The sequence below is a fragment of the Mizuhopecten yessoensis genome, unplaced genomic scaffold, assembly GCF_002113885.1.
Source record: "Mizuhopecten yessoensis strain PY_sf001 unplaced genomic scaffold, ASM211388v2 scaffold716259, whole genome shotgun sequence".
NCBI lineage: Eukaryota > Metazoa > Mollusca > Bivalvia > Pectinida > Pectinidae > Mizuhopecten > Mizuhopecten yessoensis.
In genome coordinates this window covers 354,146-376,631 of record NW_018480027.1, presented here as the reverse complement: position 1 = coordinate 376,631, position 22,486 = coordinate 354,146, and the positions used below count along the sequence as shown (strand labels likewise).

Genomic DNA, 22,486 nt, shown 5'->3' with positions numbered 1-22,486 from the left:
TGTATTGTATGCACTTCCACTTATGTTACCTCGCTATCCCCATATTTATAGTCCGTTCCAAACGTCCAGTTTGACCACTTGAATTGTGCAGAAAGCCCTGCTAAAAATAGTGCCGATAACGTCACCTGACTAGGCAGTAAACACAAGTGGTCTGAAAGAGATGAACGGTTTCCAAAGGGGCCCCCAGAGAGGGGCCATCAGGCAACTGCAACTTCTTACCGGACTATGAAACCAAGTAATATGATTTCTAAGTCCGTATTCAAACTTATTGAACAGTAGTTATTCATTATCAGAAGCTAATTGCACACTTACCAATATTCAGAATTTATTTTATTTAGCTTTAAACATTAATTTGTTGCCAATAAAATTAAGCAAGGGATGGGGCACAAGTTTTTACAATTTATCACAGCCTTCTCCTGGTGTCATACATTTACAATTAAATGTCAACAATGCTAATAGGCATAATCATAAAGTAGATATATATAAATATATATTAAATTTAGTACCGGAATGTGACCGGTACAGGTGGTACGGGGCTAAACACCTTCCCTCAACCATGGGACAAACCTTCCTATAAAAAAGAATATTCACGAGACGAATATCCCTTTTCAAATGTTTTCATAAAGTACATATATGCAATGACAAACTACACTCGTATAAAAAAGAGAAACGTTTGTGATTTTTTTTTATTACATTGTACAACTCACTATCTTTGGCCAATTTTTTTTCTAGACCGTGCATACAAATTTATGTATACTCTCTTTCCCACTTTCACCGTCTCCATACGCTAACACTAAGTAAGTCATATTAGCCACCACACACACTAAACTGTATGGCAAAACCACTACATGAACATGTAGAATATGTGTCAGATACGGAATGTGTTGAGATTCTTGATAATTATATTTTTTCACCACTTTACATAGATTGAAGCATTCTTGTAAATGGACCTTTTTATGTTGAGACAACTTTTCTTTAATCATTTCATTTTTATCAGAAACAGAAGCCGTAGTTATATCGGCACCACACTACATTTTTACAACTTAAACAAATGCTTTTTCCCCTGTAATTTCCATAAGTATTCCGATTCTATCTTAAGTCAAAAATTAATTCTTTACAGAGAAAAAGGTTGTTACATGATAATACATTCTATGTCAACATCATATGAAAACATTAACTGTTGAAAAATTACGATTTAAAATAACAAGAGGCCCAATTTTCCTCTATTTCCCCTATTGGGCCTCACGTGCACCTTTTTATTCAAATAAAACAAATTAAGTTTTTCCCCCCTAAACATGCTTCAGACCCACATTTGGTTTAAATCCCTTCATTTGTACAGAAGGAAAAATGTTTTTCTCTATTTCNTCTTCCATTTATAAATATTCCATTCCCTTTGCCCAAAGATTCTCTAGAACAAGTTTGGTTAGGTTAAAGTCACTTCAATGGTACAGATGGAGAAGGATCTTTGATGTTTTCCTCTATTTCCCCTAATGGGCCCTACCCATCTGCCCCTAGAAGGGAGCCCACACACCTCAGTTTATACAAAATTGATTCTTTTGTCCCTAATCATGATTCAGATTGCATTTGGTTTAAATCCCTTCACTTGTATAGCAGGAGAAAAAAAGTCCTCTATTTCCCCTATTGGGCCCCTCCCCTCCGCCCCCAGAGGGGCCACACCCTCCGTTTATACAAACTTGAGTCTCGTTTGTCCAAAGATGCTCTAGGACAAATTGGCTCAAAATCCTTTTGTTGGTTGAGAAGAAGATTTTTAAAGATTTACCTATTTTTCCCCTATTTGGCCCCGCCTCTCTGCCCCCAGGGGGACCATACCCTCCGTTTATACAAAACTGAGAACCCTTTGCCCAATGATGCTCCAAAACCAAATTTGGTCAAAATCCTCTGAGCCGTTCAGGACTAGAAGCGTTTAAAAGGCCGGACGCCGGACACTGGATGCCGGATGCTGTGGCATTGGATAAGCTCACTTGGCCCTTCGGGCCTATTTATAAGAAGGTTCTCGATCCTTCCTCAGTTATTCATCCTAATAAAAGATGAATATTTGACCCCTGTGACCTTGAATATGGGTGAAGGTCATTTATTTGAACAAACTTTGTAGCCCTTCATCTTAGCATGCTACTGGCCCAATATCATCACCCTGTGCATTTTGGTTATTGAGAAGAAGTTGTTTAAAGTTTTTAACATATTTGACCCCTGTGACCTTGAATATGGGTGAAGGTCATTTATTTGAACAAGCTTTGTAGCCCTTCATCTCAGCATGCTACTGGCCAAATATCATCACCCTGGGCATTTTGGTTATTCGGCAGAAGTTGTTTAAAGTTTTTAACATATTTGACCCCTGTGACCTTGAATATGGGTGAAGGTCATTCATTTGAAAAAACTTTGTAGCCCTTCATCTCAGCATGCTACTGGCCAAATATCATCACCCTGGGCATTTTGGTTATTCGGCAGAAGTTGTTTAAAGTTTTTAACATATTTGACCCCTGTGACCTTGAAAATAGATGAAGGTCATTTATTTGAACAAATTTGGAAGCCCTTCATCCCAGTTTGCTTCTGGCCAAATTTCATCACCCTAGGGCTTTCGGTTATTTAGAAGAAGTCGTTAAAGTAAAATATTGATGCTGGACGACGGACGGACGGACGGATGACGGACGGACGACGGACGCCGCACCAAGGCATAAGCTCACTTGGCACTTTGTGTTTCCACGACTTTGAAAAGTACTGTGGAAATTCAAGTTCTGCAAATGAGGGTTTCTTTTTAGAATTAATATATAAAAGCTGTTATACCTGAAAATAGCTCCCAAAAAAAGTTCCTGTTTTGACAGTGGTACAGGGATCCATAAAATTGTAGATCCTAGGAAAGAGATATAAAAATTGTATTCCTATAGTTCCAATAAAAGGATTTTCACCTAATTTATACTGGTAAGCCTGATTGCATTGGTAACCTTGTGAATTAATCAATAATTAATAAAAACTCATTTATACATGTTTTAGTGCTCCAATGAGGTTGTTAAAAGTATATAAAATTTAAGTGCGACGAAAGTTATATTGCAGCAGTCTTTCCCAAATACAGTAGGATTTTTATTCATACAAAACGTGATAATTTGACACAATTTACATAAAATCGTGTGTGTTTACCATTTAGTCCTATATACAAATGGCCATTGACCTCCAGCAAATCATCTGAGCCATATATCTCCAGTAACTTCAATACACTTGGACACATACATCTCCAGTAACTTAAATACGTAACTAAATCAACTAAGGCCACACAACATCATCCTCAGCTTGAATTAGGTAACTTAAATAAATGATAAGCGAGGGAGATAGCCAACAATTCATATAAAAATTTCGTTTTTCTACATTTAAATGAGCTTTTATAATATTATTGTTCTAAAGCTAATTTCAAATGGAATAATACGGTAAAACAATCACGTTGAGGCTGATCAAGGGAGATACCAGCTTATATACCGCTTCATTTCCTCGAGTTAAAAGTTTTCACAATTACGTAAACAAAAAAATAATAACTTTTTTATAATTAAAGGCTGTAAAAGACATTTTGGATATATAGAAGCCTATCAAAATACTTAAAAAGAAAATGAAGCATGTCTGACTAGGTTAATTAGAGGCCATGCTTTCCTTGTCACTAATTGCCGAGGACTCACTTCACAGACTCAATCAGGTAAGAGTTCTTATAGCAATCAATTCCACAGAGAATCTTTTGATAATAATTCTAAGCAATTTTGATATTTTTACAAAGCAAGCTCCAAGCAGGAACTTACAGCTAGTTGACAACCCTTAATGAAGATGCTGAAAAGGTCAGTAGTTTGTAATTAGTCATTAAGATCACCACACTGGTTAACCAAACTCACCATCCTCTATAATCTTCTATCAAATACCGATGCTGAGCCTGAGATTAAAGGAGGCACGCTGAGAGATGCATGTTGACAGTAGACGTATGTACGCACCTCCCTTACCTGTGAGAAACCATGAAATTAAATTAAAATCATTTTTTTTAGCTAATCCGATCAGGATATCATTCAACAATTCATACTTATGCCAAAACAAAATTGAAAGCAGGAGGCCCATTGGTACAGCAAAGTTCACCTTGCTGTTTCCTTATTTCAGCTAGACATGAAGTAGAAATTATTCCACTATCATTGGTAACCATGGTGGCTATTTCAGATTTTTTACACTGACCCCAAAAAATTAAATAACAACACTTGTAACAAGTGTAAGGAATATTTGGCATTTGACTAAAACGGATTTGACTATTTCTAAAATATGTCTTGGTTAATTATTGGGCCCGATCTGAACCTCTTATTAGTACAAGAATAAGACATTAAACATATTACAGTACAGCCAACTGTGAAATAGTTGGCCATCTTTAAATGTAAAATGTTAAAAAATATCACCACTTGGATATAAGGCTGGTACGTAGAGGAACATTTCTATAAAGTCTTGTCAAAATCTGGCCATGGAAATTGCAAAGAAAAAAATGTATCTCATAATCGATGGATAATTTTTTGAGTGACTTAACAAAAAACAGACTGATGATGATCACTTCATAGATGTCAGCCTCTGAAACCTCCAATGAAGGAGATTTCCCTCATTCCACATTTCCAATGACGGAGAAAGTGTGTGAAATGCAACTGAAGCTGTTATACTCAATTTTATCTTTCAATATTTAAGTATCAAAATAATTCCAAATAGCACTCATTTCATTCAGACACATTAAACACACCTTGTAGTATCTAGGTGATCATATGACCATAGGATGCAGATTTTGAGTTTAGTTGAGTTTGGACTTGAATGAGGGAGTTTCGAGGGAGAGTAGTACATGTTTGTCAAAATTAGGGAGTCTCCCTCCTAATGAGGTACGTGTATGTTTTGCAGCTATATGTCACTTCACTATGCCATAAGCTCATGATTACATTCACAGTCATTTGGACCAGCTGAGCTAAAAATGGTAAGCAGCAATACATTTGTGCACACAACCTTTGCATTACAATAAACATAAGAAAATAAGCTGTATGCAAACAGCTTGTCAGTTACAGAATTGTAGACATGCACCAATACCAATACCATTACAGCCTATACATTGTGTCTTTTAGGGATAATTTCTGTATATTGTGGTATTGTAAATCAATGCTAGAGTGCCAAAACACCATTAACACTTTTCATCCTCGATCAAATCTCTCGCTAGTCTTTTCTTCACGACTATCTATCACCTGTTTTGTTGCAGAATGGCTTACGACAACAAAGGAACCAATAAGGTGTGACATGGATAGATCGGGTATGAACATCTATGTAGACCTTACATCAAAGACAGTGTACTGAACATTAGCCCCATATTAGCATGGAAAGACAATACATCACACATGCAGCGATGCAAATCTTTCTCGTGAAGTATTCGGAGCATTTGATTTAAAATCTTAACAGTACAGAATTCTAATGATATCAACAACAGTGATTTGTTTCGACGTCATACAAAATGTCTTACATTTTAATTGAAGCAACTTTTCATTTTGACAAGTTTCAGTAAATATTCTAAAACATATTCTTCAGTTTGGTAAATACATATATTATCCATCTCCGCAACAATACCAAGCGCTGTTTGTGCATCTGCTAGAAATGGAAACAGATGTGAAGTAAAACAATGACTGACAGTGTTTCTCTAAGGGGGAAAACAAAGCTTTAAAATTACGGTGAAATCAGAGATCCCAAAGTTAAAACATCAATTCTGCTGGCTTCGATTAAATCCTGATTTCAAAGCACTTTATCTTATATAATCACAATACAAGCAAAAGAAATAAATATTGCGATCACTAGTCCCTCTAGAACAAAATCATGATGAATATCAGTTTGTCCTGAATGTAACTACCCAACAGAGCACTGAAATAAAGACAGATGGATGGACCGTGGCTTTATTTTTTAATCTTTCAAAGTTAATACTGTACATTTTGTTTCATAATTCAAAACTTGATTATGACTTATTGTAAAAAGATCACTTAAAAATGCTACATTACTGCTAGCCCAATTGATATTTATGTTTCTTGTAAATCTTGATAAAAACAAATGTATCCTGTACATTTGTCACCATAGCAACCATATAAAAGTATTGATTAGAGCGTGTAGTGATTAAGTAGAGATCCAGACTCTATAATGAAGATGTTATTGAGATTGATTAAAACATAGAAAACAAATTTACTTTCATACTCAGCAATATAAACATTACTAATAAGAAGCTATAACTAACAAATTACTTTTTTTTAATAGGAAATTAGTTGAAGCAGGCATCAATGCCTCTATATCCTCATGACTATATCAAGATATACAGTGGTGGAATCGTACAATATGGCATGATATATATATGCTCTGTGTCGACCAATAATATCGTGTGTATTATCTGAGTGTGTGCATGAAGGGCGATAGAAACGAACGATGTCCAATAGCTGTGGTGGTTAATATAAATTTAGGAATGCCTTATTAATAAATAATATGTAATGTTTGTTTTTAATTGTCTCTATTTCCTGCTTCATGAGTTTACACATCGGGCAAGGTCCCGTACACGAATACAGGTAAACATGACCGCCTACGCGATAGTTATAATGACTTTTATATTTTTTTGTGTTTAGTTTCTTGGTGTTATCCTAACTTACAACTTAAGTGTGATCTTGAAAGTGGATGCATAAGGAAACTAAACCATTAAACTCGTTTTAGGTACCAAGTGTTCTACCTAAATATTACAAACCAAGGCATTATTGAACTTGAGAAGCTATTTAAAGCTTATTATTCATCAGAGTCCATGTTGACCTTTGACCCTTTGCCAGTACTTATAATAGACCTTTGGCCTCCGCACATGATATGTTAGAAACAAGTTCACACTGCTTGTTTACAAAACATATCCAAACACATGACACTAAACCTTACACTTCTTTATATAATACTGTTTGAAGTTTTCATATTTTATCCATGCAACCCTGAAATTATGTCAAGGTCATCTATATGAGGAAACTAGAAAGCATGCCATCCCAGGTGCCCAGTGGCCAAATATACGGCCTTCCAGTTTTCAAGAAGCTGTCAAAGAAAAGAAATTGATAGATTACAGACTGATGATGGATTGTGCACCGTACGGTAAGCTGGTGGGCATTCGTGCCGAGTGAGCTAAAAACAGAAGCATTACCCAAAACTTCAGCTTAAAGGTTAGCATTCATTTAGTTTTCCAGGAAATAGGATTCAGTGATTAGCTAGATTACACAGCTCTGTGTTTCTTGCCATGTTTGCTTGATTAGAATTAATGCAACAACAGCTATTTTCAGAGTAAACAAGACCATTGTCGCCTACCTCAACTGGTATTTACAATAAAGTCTCTGAGAAAAAGTTGTTTCTCCTGTATGACATTGAAGACTCCGAATGTTCTGTTTAGCATATCGACAAAGTTGACTAGACTACATGATTCACCTTGTACCACACCGTTCATTTTAGAATTGATTTCTCCACATTAATTCATATCACACAAAACCAATATCAAATTGCCATAAACAATTTATTTAAAATATTTCTTCACAAACAAATATATCTGTGATGGTATACAAAAACAAAATCTAACTGTTCACAATCACAACAATTCAATGTACACACTCACAACATCTTACTGTACACAATCACAACATCTTACTGTACACAATCACAACATCTTATTGTACACAATCACAACATCTTACTGTACATAATCACAACATCTAACTGTACATAATCACAACAACTTACAGTACATACACATCATCCTACTGTACACAATCACAACATCTTATTGTACACAATCACAACATCTTACTGTACATAATCACAACATCTAACTGTACATAATCACAACAACTTACAGTACATACACATCATCCTACTGTACACACTCACAACATCCTACTGTACACAATCACAACATCTTACTGTACACAATCACAACAACTTACTGTACACAATCACAACATCCTACTGTACATAATCACAACAACTTACTGTACACAATCACAACATCTTACTGTACATAATCACAAGATCTTACTGTACACAATCACAACATCTTACTGAACACAATCACAACATCTTATTGTACACACTCACAACATCTTACTGTACATAATCACAACATCCTACTGTACACAATCACAACATCTTACTGTACACAATCACAACATCATACTGTACACAATCACAACGTCTTACTGTACATACACATCATCCTACCGTGCACACTCACAACATCTTACTGTACACAATCACAACATCGTACTGTACACAATCACAACATTCTACTGTACACAATCACAACATCATACTGTACACAATCACAACGTCTTACTGTACATACACATCATCCTACCGTACACACTCACAACATCTTACTGTACACAATCACAACATCCTACTGTACACAATCACAACATCCTACTGTACATAATCACAACATCCTACTGTACATAATCACATCTTACTGTACACAATCACAACATCTTATTGTACACAATCACAACATCTTACTGTACATAATCACAACAACTTCGGTACAACCACATCATCCTACTGTACACACTCACAACATCTTACTGTACACACTCACAACATCTTGCTGTACACAATCACAACATCCTAGAGTACATAATCACAACATCCTTTTGTATATAATCACAACATCCTACTGTATATAATCACAACATCTTACCTTACACATTCACAACATCTTACTGTACACAATCACAACATCTTACTGTACACAATCACAACATCTTACTGTACACAATCACATCATATTACTGTACACAATCACAACATCTTACTGTACATAATCACAACATCTTACTGTACACAATCACAACATCTTATTGTACACAATCACAACATCTTACTGTACATAATCACAACAACTTACTGTACACACTCACAACATCTTGCTGTACACACTCACAACATCTTACTGTACACAATCACAACATCCTACAGTACACAATCACAACATCCTTTTGTATATAATCACAACATCCTACTGTATATAATCACAACATCTTACTGTACACAATCACAACATCGTACTGTACACAATCACAACATCCTACTGTTCACACTCACAACATCTTACTGTACACAATCACAACATCTTACTGTACACAATCACAACATCCTACTGTACACACTCACAACATCTTACTGTACACACTCACAACATCTTACTGTACAGTAAACAATCACAACATCGTACTGTACACAATCACAACATCCTACGGTTCACACTCACAACATCTTACTGTACACAATCACAACATCCTACAGTACACAATCACAACATCTTACGGTACACAATCACAACATCCTACTGTACACAATCCCAACATCCTACTGTTCACACTCACAACATCTTACGGTACACAATCACAACATCCTACTGTACACAATCACAACATATTACTGTACACAATCACAACATCTTACTGTACATAATCACAACAACTTACTGTACACACTCACAACATCTTGCTGTACACACTCACAACATCTAACTGTACACAATCACAACATCCTACAGTACACAATCACAACATCCTTTTGTATATAATCACAACATCCTACTGTATATAATCACAACGTCTTACTGTACACAATCACAACATCGTACTGTACACAATCACAACATCCTACTGTACACAATCACAACTCCTACTGTACACACTCACAACATCCTACTGTACACAATCACAACATCCTACTGTACACAATCCCAACATCCTACTGTTCACACTCACAACATCTTAATGTACACAATCACAACATCCTACTGTACATAATCACAACATCTTACTGTACACATTCACAACATCTTACTGTACACAATCACAACATCCTACAGTACACAATCACAACATCCTTTTGTACATAATCACAACATCCTACTGTATATAATCACAACGTCTTACTGTACACAATCACAACATCGTACTGTACACATTCACAACATCTTACTGTACATAATCACAACATCTTACTGTACACATTCACAACATCTTACTGTACACAATCACAACATCGTACTGTACACATTCACAACATCTTACTGTACACAATCACAACATCGTAATGTACACAATCACAATATCCTATTGTACACAATCACAACATCTTACTGTACACAATCACAACATCGTACTGTACACAATCACAACATATTACTGTACATAATCACAACATCTTACTGTACACAATCACAACATCTTACTGTACATAATCACAACATCTTACTGTACACATTCACAACATCTTACTGTACACAATCACAACATCGTACTGTACACAATCACAACATCGTACTGTACACACTCACAACAACTTACTGTACACAATCACAACATTCTACTGTACACAATCACAACATCGTACTGTACACTATCACAACATCGTACTGTACACACTCACAACAACTTACTGTACACAATCACAACATCCTACTGTACACAATCACAACAATGTACTGTACACACTCACAACATCCTCCTGTACACAATCACAACATCCTACTGTACACACTCACAACAACTTACTGTACACAATCACAACATCCTCCTGTACACAATCACAACATCCTACTGTACACAATCACAACATCCTACTGTACATAATCACAACACATTACTGTACATAATCACAACATCTTACTATCTGCCTCATTTAAATATCTCGAATTGTAATGAACAGGTAAACTGTTGTTTCATCGTTTTTGTTGTGTATAAATATACATACTAATGAACTAAAAACAATTTGCCAATATAAAACTATAAAAATAATTGACATTAAAAGACACATTACTGTTTAATTATAGATCAAGTTGCGACGTCGATTGAGAATATTAACACAGGTTTTGGCACAGGACCTCACCAAGTATATATGAGGGTTGCTTAGAATTACAACCAACTTTTCCTCTTTACTCATATTGTAGAAACCATTTGTGATTTTACTAGCCTCCTGCAATAGGCCTGAACAGAGATCATCATACAAGTTACATTCTATTAAAACATGACTCTCTGTTTCTATCACGCTTTTTCAATACAACGATGAAGTCCGGGGATCGCACATGAATAACTGAAAACGAGGCTAGGTTTGAGAACCCTGGTCTTTTCAGGTCAAAGATTAAAAAAACGGGTGAAATGATGACCCGTTCGGGTCATAATTTTTTTCCAGGTGGAGGGTCTTGTTTCCGGGTGTGACCCAGACATCCGGGTGAGTTGACAGGTATGAAAATGTGAAAACTGCTTATCTAAACATTTCATAGAAAGTGCATTACCATTAAATAATCCAAATTATTATGGACACAGCATCATAGGTCTACAGCACAATAGCCTTATCTTCAACAGACAGTAGACCACAAAGAGCTCTCATAAATCATTATTCTGTAATCAGAGTTATACCCCTTGGCCAAAGAGATATTCCATCAATGCAATATTAACAAATTGGTTTCATGTAACTAGCTTATTTACTTTGGTCTTGAGGACAATGTACAGATAGGAGTTCTTATAACTATATCACCAGCATTTATTTCCTATTGGAATCTGTGTCGCCTCTGGCAATAAATTTTGTCCAAAAGGTTCAGCAACACCAAAAAACAAAATAAATTCAAGTTCTGTAAGATGCAAAATGTAATAGACAAGCCATAGAGAGAGTCAGATTGAAGCTCAAAAACCACACTTTTCAACTAAAACAGAAAACAAGATTTTGAGTGAATCAGATAGCTTGATTCAGCCTCGTGTGAATGTTTTATTTACTGATTTGAAACATTGATCCTTTATATATAGCCCATTGGCAGTTCTGCCTAACACTTAAATTTATCTTTAAAGTATACTTTCCCTTTCAAAACCCTGTACAAACCTTAGCAATGGTACCAATATCCAACCTTTTACATAAAAAGTTGATTGTGATACTTTTCAGTAAAAAAGGTTAACATTTATGTCTTTATTGAAATATTTTTTGACAAGAAAACATATGAATAGATTTGAATTTTTATATTCTGTTTAAAAAAGGGATCTGAATGTTTCATATAACACTAGACAAATTGTAACAATTTCGATGTTTCAAGGTCCTTGTTGAATGCAATGATAGATACACATTTGGTCAATAATCTGATGGAATTGTAAATCAGTCAAAGGTACCAGTGGATTTGTTGATTTCAAACCAGCCAATATTGAGTCATAAATAATATTCTGTACTTGTGTTTGTTTTCTTAAGAAGGTACTGTACAGTGCAGAATATTTAAATAAGTATGGGAATGCAAAAAATTGATTCATATAGAGCTCTTAAATTACTTCAATATTCAAGAGAACTAAAGGTCCAACTCCAGAATTTAAATTAAAGAACCTTTATGTTAGTTCTCAGTCAATAAAATATCATTATTATAAAGTATATTCATAGACATTATCAACATTTACATCAGGAGAACCTGACATGGTCCAAATGACAAAATAATGTTCTGTTCATGTAGATGCTCACACCAAATCATATTTCAATGTGGTACTAGTACATGTATGCTTTAAGGTACTCAGTATGATGAAACATGATTTCATGACAGTACACAAGTCCTTACCTTGGTTCGTTGCCGGATTTTGCCGGTGTCAGGAAGATCTTTGGCACGTTTTGATGGCTGATCAGGGATAACTTTGACCCGATGGAGCAGAAGCTGAGCTCTTCTCTTCTCCTCTGGCCCTCCTAGGGTTTTGAGAATGGTTTCAAAATCATCCCAAGCTGTCTGGCAGGCATACAGTTCTTTACCTGAAAAAATAATGCTCACAAGATTAATACAGATTAGTTTGTCTACATTTGGTTTGACATCAATACATGTGTGCGTAAACTGTCAAAGTTGATTAAAATCTAGCATACACTTCAGGAGGAGTAGTCTTTTAAGAAAATAATCTCAAACTGATCTTCCACCCTGACCTACAACTTTAATAGCCCTACATCCAAAGCCATCTACAAATCAAAAATATGGTGTCCCTAGGGCATCTAAAACTTGAGATGCTAAGTTTACATTATGTTCCCAGAGTGCAGCAGGCAGGATGAAGGCAAAGAGGATGAATGAGAATGCCAAGATCCATGTGGGAGTGTGAATGGTTATCGCAAGACAGAAGGCAGCAGCTGGGCCACTACTCGCTCTTTCTCACCAGAGAGTTCCGCACTGAAGATGTCAAGCCTTCCAGAACTATCTGTGGATGCCTGCAGAGCTCTTCGACTAGATCCTGGAAAGAGTACGTAGCACAAGCCATCAAGAGGCAAGACACAAATTTCTGCTCTCTTCTACCACCTGGACTGAAGCTGTCAGTGACTCGGAGACGTCTGGCCACTTGGGGACAACTATTCATCACTCTCCTATGTATTCCAGTGCAGTAAAGCAGATATCTGCCAACATGGTGATAGAAGTGTGCAGGGCCATTGTGGAAGCCTACAAGGACGAAGTGTTTGCCGTTCCTGTGATGCCCGATGAGTGGAGAGCCCTTGCCATGGTTTTTGAAGACAAGTGGACTGTGCCTCATGCAGTGGAAGCACTGGAAGGGAAGAATATTTCCATCAGCAAGCCACACAACACAGGCTCCTTGTACCAAAACTACAAGGGTTTTTTCAGTATCCCTCTCCTCGCTTTTGAGTACCTTAAAAGGTACTTCAACTCCCCTGCTGTTGCTGTACGGACTGGCAGGTTAGAATGATCACTCCCCAGTGAAAGACACTTCACAACCAAAAACACAGGTCCTAGCAGGACCACCACTTTTGCCCAAAGTTTAAATGGTTGTGCCTATGTGATGTATCATGCACGCAGCCAATTCTTCATCCACTTCAATCATGCATAATGAGTTCAAAGTCCAGAGCCTGAGGAAGCTTTTGTTAAGATACCGCTTTATTGCCAGAACGAGGATAAAAACAAACCAAGGTAAAACAAAAGGAACAATAATAAATCTCTTGTTAAAGTACCGGTTACATAATGCGATACTTTGTTATCAATTAATAAACCTTTGATTTTCTTATCTAAATAATTCTTTGTCTTCCTCTACATTCTTTCATATTACATAAATGATGGTCATCCATCACAAATCATTGCTAAATGCATAAACTAAACCTGCTTTACTCATAATGAAGTCCTAATAACTCTCATTGAAACCTAAAATATCTTTCATAGAAAATGTCCATTTTGTGGCTTAAATCTGCCCTTAATTTTCTCAAACTTATTTTTCTACATAAATCATCCATATTCTACGGAGTTCTAGCCTATCATCAGAAAAAACTACATCTATTTTCTAAGAGTTAAAAAAGATCAGGAAAAACTTCACTGGTCTGGTCTGGTCGTCGTTCTGTGGCTTCTCCTTGGCTTAAGTGCTAGTGCTGCTGGTCCTTCTCTCTTGGTTTGGTTGGGGCTTGTCAGGTTGCTTGGGATCTGACCAAGCAAGGAGGTGAAGGAGTTGAAGGTGAGCATCTGGGTGTACAAGATGTTTTGCACTTTGCCAGTTGACGTAGTAGATACAGTAATGTGTCGTTGATTGCTCAGACTCGAATGAAGCTCCCCTGCTGGGCCCGGCTTTTATATACTCCCTCCCAGACCGTGCGCTGTGTCAGACTGTAGTAGAACGCAATGCGCCGTAGTGCAAAGGGCCTGTAAATCGTCACACGTCGTGATTGAATGCAAGGAGCCGGCTACCATACACTCTAGCTTGCCATTAGAGCCATGACAAAACATGGCAAAATGGGAAAAAACGTGTAGCAACCTTGAAGCAATCTTGACAAACCGTGCACCAAATGCGGCAGAATGTGACAAAACTTAAAATTAAGGACCGTGAGATGCCCGGGAATAAACATGCTTCCCGTCCCACTTCGGACCGCCTCCAAGTTTTGTTACGGCCTATTACGTACTGTCACGTTTTGTTGCGTTCACCCCGTTTTACTACGGCCTACTAGGTTTCTCATCCGCACTGTGACTGTCGTGGCACATTTTTTAACAGTTTAAAAATCTGGTCTGGCATCCACTGCAATCACGGCCTATCACGTTTGCCCCTCCCATCCCCCCGCGTTGTCTCACCTCCTTTCAGTTTTGTCCCCGTTGGCCTGAATCGTGATTGCTGTGACTGCGGGGAACATATGTAAACGTAACATAAGAAGTCATTTGCTCTGTATTGCCACTATATAACCTTAGCAAACAAAATAGAAAGATATCAGCTCATAACCATTGGTGTAGTGATATGAAGAACATGTTCATGATGTAGTGACTGTATGACATTGTTTTGGCCAATGTCACTATACTAAGTGTAGTGATGTGGTATAAAAGGTGAATATCCTCACGGTGGAATATAATGATTAAATTGTTTTAGTTTAATTGATGATCTTGTGTTTATTTCCATGAACTGTATTTATTTGGCCCGGAACGGTCGCGTGTACTCATGACATCACAAGAAACAGGTCCCATTGACAGACAGCGCGAAATTTGACTTTGAAATGTAATAACAGGTTGGAAATATAAGAAAAACTTCAATTAACAAGAGGCCTTTGAGTTATATCATAGGTACTGGTAGCTTTATTTTATTGTTTAGATGTGATGTGGAAATCAGCATGTAAACTAAGTGAAATACAATACTTGTCATGTCATCAAAGGATAAGAATTTTAAAATATTGGTAAATTTTCCCTTTGGGGCCCCACCCTAGCCCCTGGGGATGGGGCAGGAATCCCAATTTTACAATGTTATACCCTCATTCACCAAAGATGTTTCTGACTAAGTTTGAATAATTTTCTGCTGAAAATTGATAAAATATACCCAAAATGTTATTTCACTATATAAACTATAGTAAACTTTACCCCCCATCCTAAGGGGGAACGGATGGCTCGGGGGTCCTGAAATTGACAATTTAAATAAAACTCCTGATGATCTTTCTATCTATGCACTGAAATTGCTAGTACAAATGTACCTCTGAGTCTGGAGAAGAAGGTGTTTGAAATATTGGTTAATTTTCCCTTTGGAGCCCCCCCCCCCCCCTGGCCTCAGGGGTTGGGGTAGGAATCCTTATTTTACAATTTGAAACCATCTTCCGCCAAGGATAATTCTCACCAAGTAAATATAATTTCCTACAGAAAATTGTCAAAATACACCCAAAAGTGTTATTTCCCTATATAAACTACAGTAAATTTTACCCCCTCCTCAAGGGAGAACGGATAGTTCGGGGGTCCTAAAATTTACAATTCAAATAAAGCCCCTGATGCTCTTTCATTTCATGCAGAGAAAATGACTGTAGTACATCTGAGTCTGGAGAAGAAGATTTTTGAAATATTGGTTAATTTTCCCTTTGGGGCCCCGCCCTGGCCCCAGGGGTTGGGGTAGGAATCCCAGTTTTACAATTGTGTAGCCTTATCTACCAAGGAAAATTCTGACCAAGTTTGAAAAAATTCCATCCGCTGGTTCTTGAGAAGAAGTTGAAAATGTAAAAAGTTTACGCACGACGGACAACGACGGACGGAAAGCGATTAGAATAGGTCACTAATGAGCAAAGCTCAGGTGACCTAAAAATGGAAATATAAGTATTAAACGCGTTAGAGCATGTTATTCAATTTGTCTGCATTCCTGTGAGAATTATAGTACAATAACTTTCCAAAGAAGGCAGTTTTATGCTTAATAATAAATCTGAGGATCATAGACATATGTTTGAACAACTCTGATATCCTTCAACCTTAGGCAAGAAGTCATTTAAAAGTTTTAACATATTTTATCCCTGTGACTTTGAATGAAGATTATGGTTTTATATTTTAACACATCCAAAACAGTCTATCCTAGGCTTCTTACTGGTACAATACCATGACCCTTGGCCTGTATCACTCATCTGTTATTTAGTGATTTGGGCAAAAATGATTCCAATGAACTAGAAAGTGTATCACGGTTATTCATTTCAATAAACTATATGGGCTGTCATCCATGTATGCCATTGGAAAATATTCTGACCTATTCCATATTGATTATTTAAAAGGAAAATTTAAAAGTTTTAAAATTATTTGACCTCTTGATCATTAACATGGGTCAAGGTTAGGTATTTGAATAAATGTTGTAGCCATCCACCCCAGCAGGCTAAAGCCAAATATAAACCAAGCACTCCTGGTTATTCATATTGAAGATATTAAGCGGTTTCAAAAGATTTGACCCTGTGACCTACAGAAATAAAGTCAATTATTCATTGGAACAAAATTGACAGTCCATAATTCATCCTAGCATATTGCTAGAGACAAATGTTATAACCTGAGATCTTTGCAGAATTTGTTTAAAGTTACATGGTAACACATTTGACCCCTGTGAAGCCTCCTATGTGTCCTAGCAAGCAACTAGCAAAATATAAGGCCTTTTGGTTATTGAAAAAAAACATTCTTGATGTTTAAATGCATTTGTTACTTTGAAAGTGGGTTATAATAAATTAAGACCATTCATTTAAATATTTTTTGAAATAAATAGATCTCTACCCCAGCATGACCCTAGGCCTCGTCCTTATTCTGAAGTTGTTTAAAAGGTTTTAAAACATTTTACTTATGTGACCTTAAAGTATGTCGAGGTCATTCACTGGAACAAACTTGATAGTCATCTACCACATTGAAGGACTAATGAAATTTGTTCAAATGAGCAGTGGCCGAATGTGTTTTGAATGTTGATGGTATCATTTATATCTCAATTCTATTTCATCACTCAGGCAGCTGATGATGAATCAACATGGTATAGCCACTCCTTTTCACTTTGGAACACTCTTTCTCATAACGCTTTGGATTACAACTCAAATTGCCTATTTTAGTGCTTCATTGTAGTTTCTTGTGTCCAGGAGGTTTCAGGTTCTGTGTACATCTACTTACCTAGTGTTTGCCAGGACAAGTAAATATTGAACATGTAGTCAAAGGTTAGGCAGCATTACAAAATCAATCGGAGTCCTAGCAAGTGTTGGAGATTTTATGACAGTTGGTATAAAAACATTGTTACAGACTTTTTAAAGCATGCACTAGCTATCTCACACAAGTAATGGGGCTTTGATGAGTGTTACACTTGATAAACAACCGATCACGGTTGAAAGGTGACAGCTGGACTATACTACTTAGGTCTATATTGACCGTTATAGTGTGGGTGTATTTCAGGATAATTAAATCCTTAATCAATACAGTGACAGTTTAATTAAGGCTTATAGTTATATGTGTATTAACATTTACTCAGGGCTTGGACTATATGCTTACAGATACCTGATTGGGCACATTTAATGATTTAAGCTTGTTCGAATAAAAATATTCAATCTAACAATATTTTACTTATATGTACAGGCCTGCCAACCTTCCCCATGACCCATGGGAAAACTCCTGCTTTAACTTTCCACCCTTCAAAAGTTTTTTTTCCTTTTTGCAAACAGATCTGTAACGTCATGCCACGTAAGGTGATCATGATTAGGTGGAAAAAAAGAAGAAGAAACAACTCTGTATTTTTGTCTACACTGTAAAATAACAGTCAAATTAAAAAGTGAAAACATTGTATTCTTCCCTGTATACCGCCTTCAATGTAAGTTTAGTTTGTATGCAGGCTTGACTTTACATCCCTGTATACTGCCTTTAATGTAAGTTCAGTTTGTATGCTGGCTTGACTTTACATCCCTGTATACCGCCTTCAATGTAAGTTCAGTTTGTATGCAGGCTTGATTTTACATCCCTGTATACCGCCTTCAATGCAAGATCAGTTTGTATGCAGGCTTGACTTTACATCCCTGTATACCGCCTTCAATGTAAGTTTAGTTTGTATGCAGGCTTGACTTTACATCCCTGTATACTGCCTTTAATGTAAGTTCAGTTTGTATGCTGGCTTGACTTTACATCCCTGTATACCGCCTTCAATGTAAGTTCAGTTTGTATGCAGGCTTGACTTTACATTCCCTCTTGGTTGATACTTAGTTAGCCCTGTAGAGGCCTATACTGTTCACACCGATAGTTTATCATACAGGAACATTTTACAATGTTCAATTCTTATTTTCTTATCAAACAGAATGCCTTGATAACATAGTCCAGTCTGTTTTTATTTGGGGGCATTTTCCTTGAATTGTTCAAAGTTAATGTTCTCCCAAATTAAAAGCCTGTACTGTTTTGATAGTGAATGCTGAGAGGTTAGTGCTATATACAGACAAAAATGCAGTTTGTCCTTAGCTGCAGAGTAAGGTTATAGAGGAAGATAGTTTTCCATCCTCTGTGATGAAAGCAATGAGTGTGACTCTGAAGCCTTGGTAGGTTATCCTCTGACAAACACCGTTCTGTACAAGTTAACCTCTTGGTCATGCCAATTGTTACTAAGGGATCTCATTGGATGAATGTCTGAAGTCGTTGTACTCTTAAGTCTAACATCTTCAGTTCGTCTAGTGATAATTGATTTGAAACACCTACGTGATATATGCCTTGTGACCAAAATGGAAAACATTCTACAGGTCTGTTTTAAGTTCTCTCCTTCAGAAGAAAGGATGTAACTAGCCGAGTGTGTCACATACTCTGGTCTCTTCATCTCTCCCACTTAGCTTGTTGGAGTAAAGTGCATGTATTTTATGGATTCTGCTCTTGTGATTTTTTCAACTGAGAATGAAATACATAACAAACACATGCACAAAGTTTATTTACAAGCAGTGGCAGTAGTGTAAACATGTTTACAGGTGTGTTGGGATTGTTTGGCTTTTATCCCCCTTAAGATCCATCAAGGAGGGAGTGGGGGAAAGGGCCGCCTCTCTCCCAGTGAACCCATATTTTTTTTAAATTAGCAGGCTTCGATTTACTTACACAGTTTTGATAATACTTTGCAGAAAAGATTGCAACATTTTAAGTTCAGACAGTGGGCCTGCCATGGGTTTGTCAAAGAAAACAATCTGATGTCTTTGAGGGCCTTTTTCAATGATTGGACAGAATAAGTACATTCAATTTCAATAAGTCATACATGGTTGTCACATGACAGTGGGGATATCTTGTCTTACTGATTGAGTGGTGTCATATTTGATTGTGAAAATAAAAATTACTAATATGAGAGCAAATTATGCATCCGCTCCTAGTGACCAACTGTTTTATCCACAAAAATGTTGGGTGGCCTGTCAAGATTGTGCATGTATAGGTACAAACAATAGTAAAGCGTAGTGTGTATGGGTAGACCTTAATCATTCTTGATGATCGTCTTCAATTTTAAACCAAAAACTTAAAAGGAAACAAATACATTTCTCGCATTCTTCCCTATATATCAGGTAGACAGGTGTACATTCCAGTAATTAATAACAGAGCTTACCATTGAGATATGTTTGGAGTTGAGGAAGAGCAGGATTTTCTCTCTCATCTTTTGCCTGCAAAGTGAGAATCTTCTCTGGGAATATAAAATGGCAGCCACCATGTGTTACAGCAGAAACCAATGTGATAAGAGTTGTAATGTCCAAATTTACTTTTCCAGAGTTCACTGATTTGTCAGAATTACAACTCTCTGCGGAAATCACCATCTTTGATACATCATATTTTGGGACGGAGATCAAAAGACAAGAAATAAACAAATCATTGTATATCTCACTAATTCCTTCACTTGAGTTTCGTTTTTGTGGTTGCAGATTTAATTCTGCTGAATTTGAGGCAACACAGACTGGCTGTTTTAGGCCTGTAACTTTAACTTGATTACTAGAATCAGTTTTACGGATCTGGTTTAAATGTTTTGAGGATTTTGTTTGATGCACTGCAGTACTGCAGGACGGCTCAGTCAGATCTGTGTCAGTCTGACACAGGCTAGGAAATGATTTCCTGAGATTTGATGATTCTTTTGTACATTCACTATTGCATGTATCTTTATCAAGATCCTGATACAAATCTTCACAATTTTTGTTTGCTGAGGTATGGAACGATCTTTCCCCCACTGTTGGAGTATTGTCACTATTTTCCACTTCATGTAAAGCATCAACATTCTTCGGCACTGGTATCTTACGGTCAGATGCAATAAAGTCTCTGTTTGACACATGTAACCCACTGTCCAACACAGATATCCTACTCTCCAGCACAGGTGTCCCGCTTTTCGACACAGGTAACCTTGTGTCTGATACCGGTGCCCCACTTTCCGACACAGGTAACCCTGTGTTTGATACAGATGCCCCACTTTCCGACACAGGTAACCCTGTGTCTGATACAGGTGCCCCACTTTCTGACACTGGTAACCCTTCGTCTGATACAGGTACCCCACTTTCTGACACAGGTAACCCTTTGTCTGACACAGGTAACCCTTTGTCTGACACAGGTAACCCTTTGTCTGACACAGGTAGTCCGCTGACTGTCACAGGTAACCCTGTGTCTGATACAGGTACCCCACTTTCCGACACAGGTAACCCTTTGTTTGACACAGGTAGTCCGGTGACTGTCACAGGTAACACACAGTCCAACACACTGTCTAACCTAGTGTGTGTAGAAAAATGGGTACCCAGATCCTTGTCTATAATGGATGGCTGGTTATTGCCAGTTGACGACTCCTCACTTTCTTCATCTGGAAGATCCTCGCTCTCCTCATCACTGTCGAGGTAGATAGCACTGAGGGCCTTAAGTTGGGTCTCGATGTCTGGATCCACAGCCACCCGTTCTCCCCATACCTTCACTCCCAGCTCCTCTAGGGCTTCGGCCATTAGGATGGTCACTTGGCTGTAGAAAGCAAAGTGGAGAGAGGGTGGACAGAAGTTGACAGGGTTAGATTTGGCACAGGTAATATAGTCTTCAGCCTGTTTGATTAGGTTGTGCTCCCCAAACTGTCCCTCACCTGCAACATGGTGAAAAAGTAAAATCACAATCAACTTATAAATGTATACATATATACATATAATGCATTTGTTTATTTGTTAAATACATCTTCATATATAATGGATTGATCATTTCTGTACCAACACGGTTTTGCTTTGTGTAAAGTGATGATCATTGCTCTATCATTTTTTCTAAAGAATAAAAAGATAAAAAACGTCCTTGGGGGGGGGGGGATAATTCATATTCATTGATTGTGATTGATAAAGTGTTACAAACTAGTGTGACCTCCACACAGTGTTTGTAAACAACGTCAAGGTCACATCTAGTAACTATCAATACAGGCACTAATTAGGGAAGTAAACACATTGATACAGCTGTCTATTGGATGGTAGCATGTTGTCACTGCCCAGGCTAAAAAAAGGTACATTGAGGCATGCCTTTTTCATGCCTTTTTCATGCCTAAAATGTACCTTTGGCCCGAGGTACATTTTAGGCATGCCTAAAATGTACCTCTACTTCTGGGGTATTTTTAAAGTATACCTCAAATGTGCCCCGTTTGGACTCTAATTTTGTCAATGTGCCTCAAATGTGCCCCATTTGGACTCTAATTTTAAAAATGTGCCTCAAATGTGCCCCATTTGGACTTAGGTCTCTTCCACATGCCTC

The 22,486-nt window shown here is 37.2% G+C and overlaps 1 protein-coding gene across 2 annotated transcripts in view; it reads right to left on the bottom strand.

The window, feature by feature from the left end:
- Positions 1-22,486, bottom strand: part of LOC110442393 (UPF0415 protein C7orf25 homolog) — a 196,287-nt gene that overhangs the window by 76,758 nt on the left and 97,043 nt on the right. For both annotated transcript variants that reach the window (XM_021485979.1, XM_021485977.1), the window contains exons 4-5: positions 20,346-21,839; positions 12,641-12,825 (exon numbers count right to left, since the gene is read on the bottom strand). In XM_021485979.1, coding sequence (XP_021341654.1) covers positions 12,641-12,825; positions 20,346-21,839 — 1,679 coding nt within the window. The remainder of the gene's footprint in view (positions 1-12,640; positions 12,826-20,345; positions 21,840-22,486) is intronic.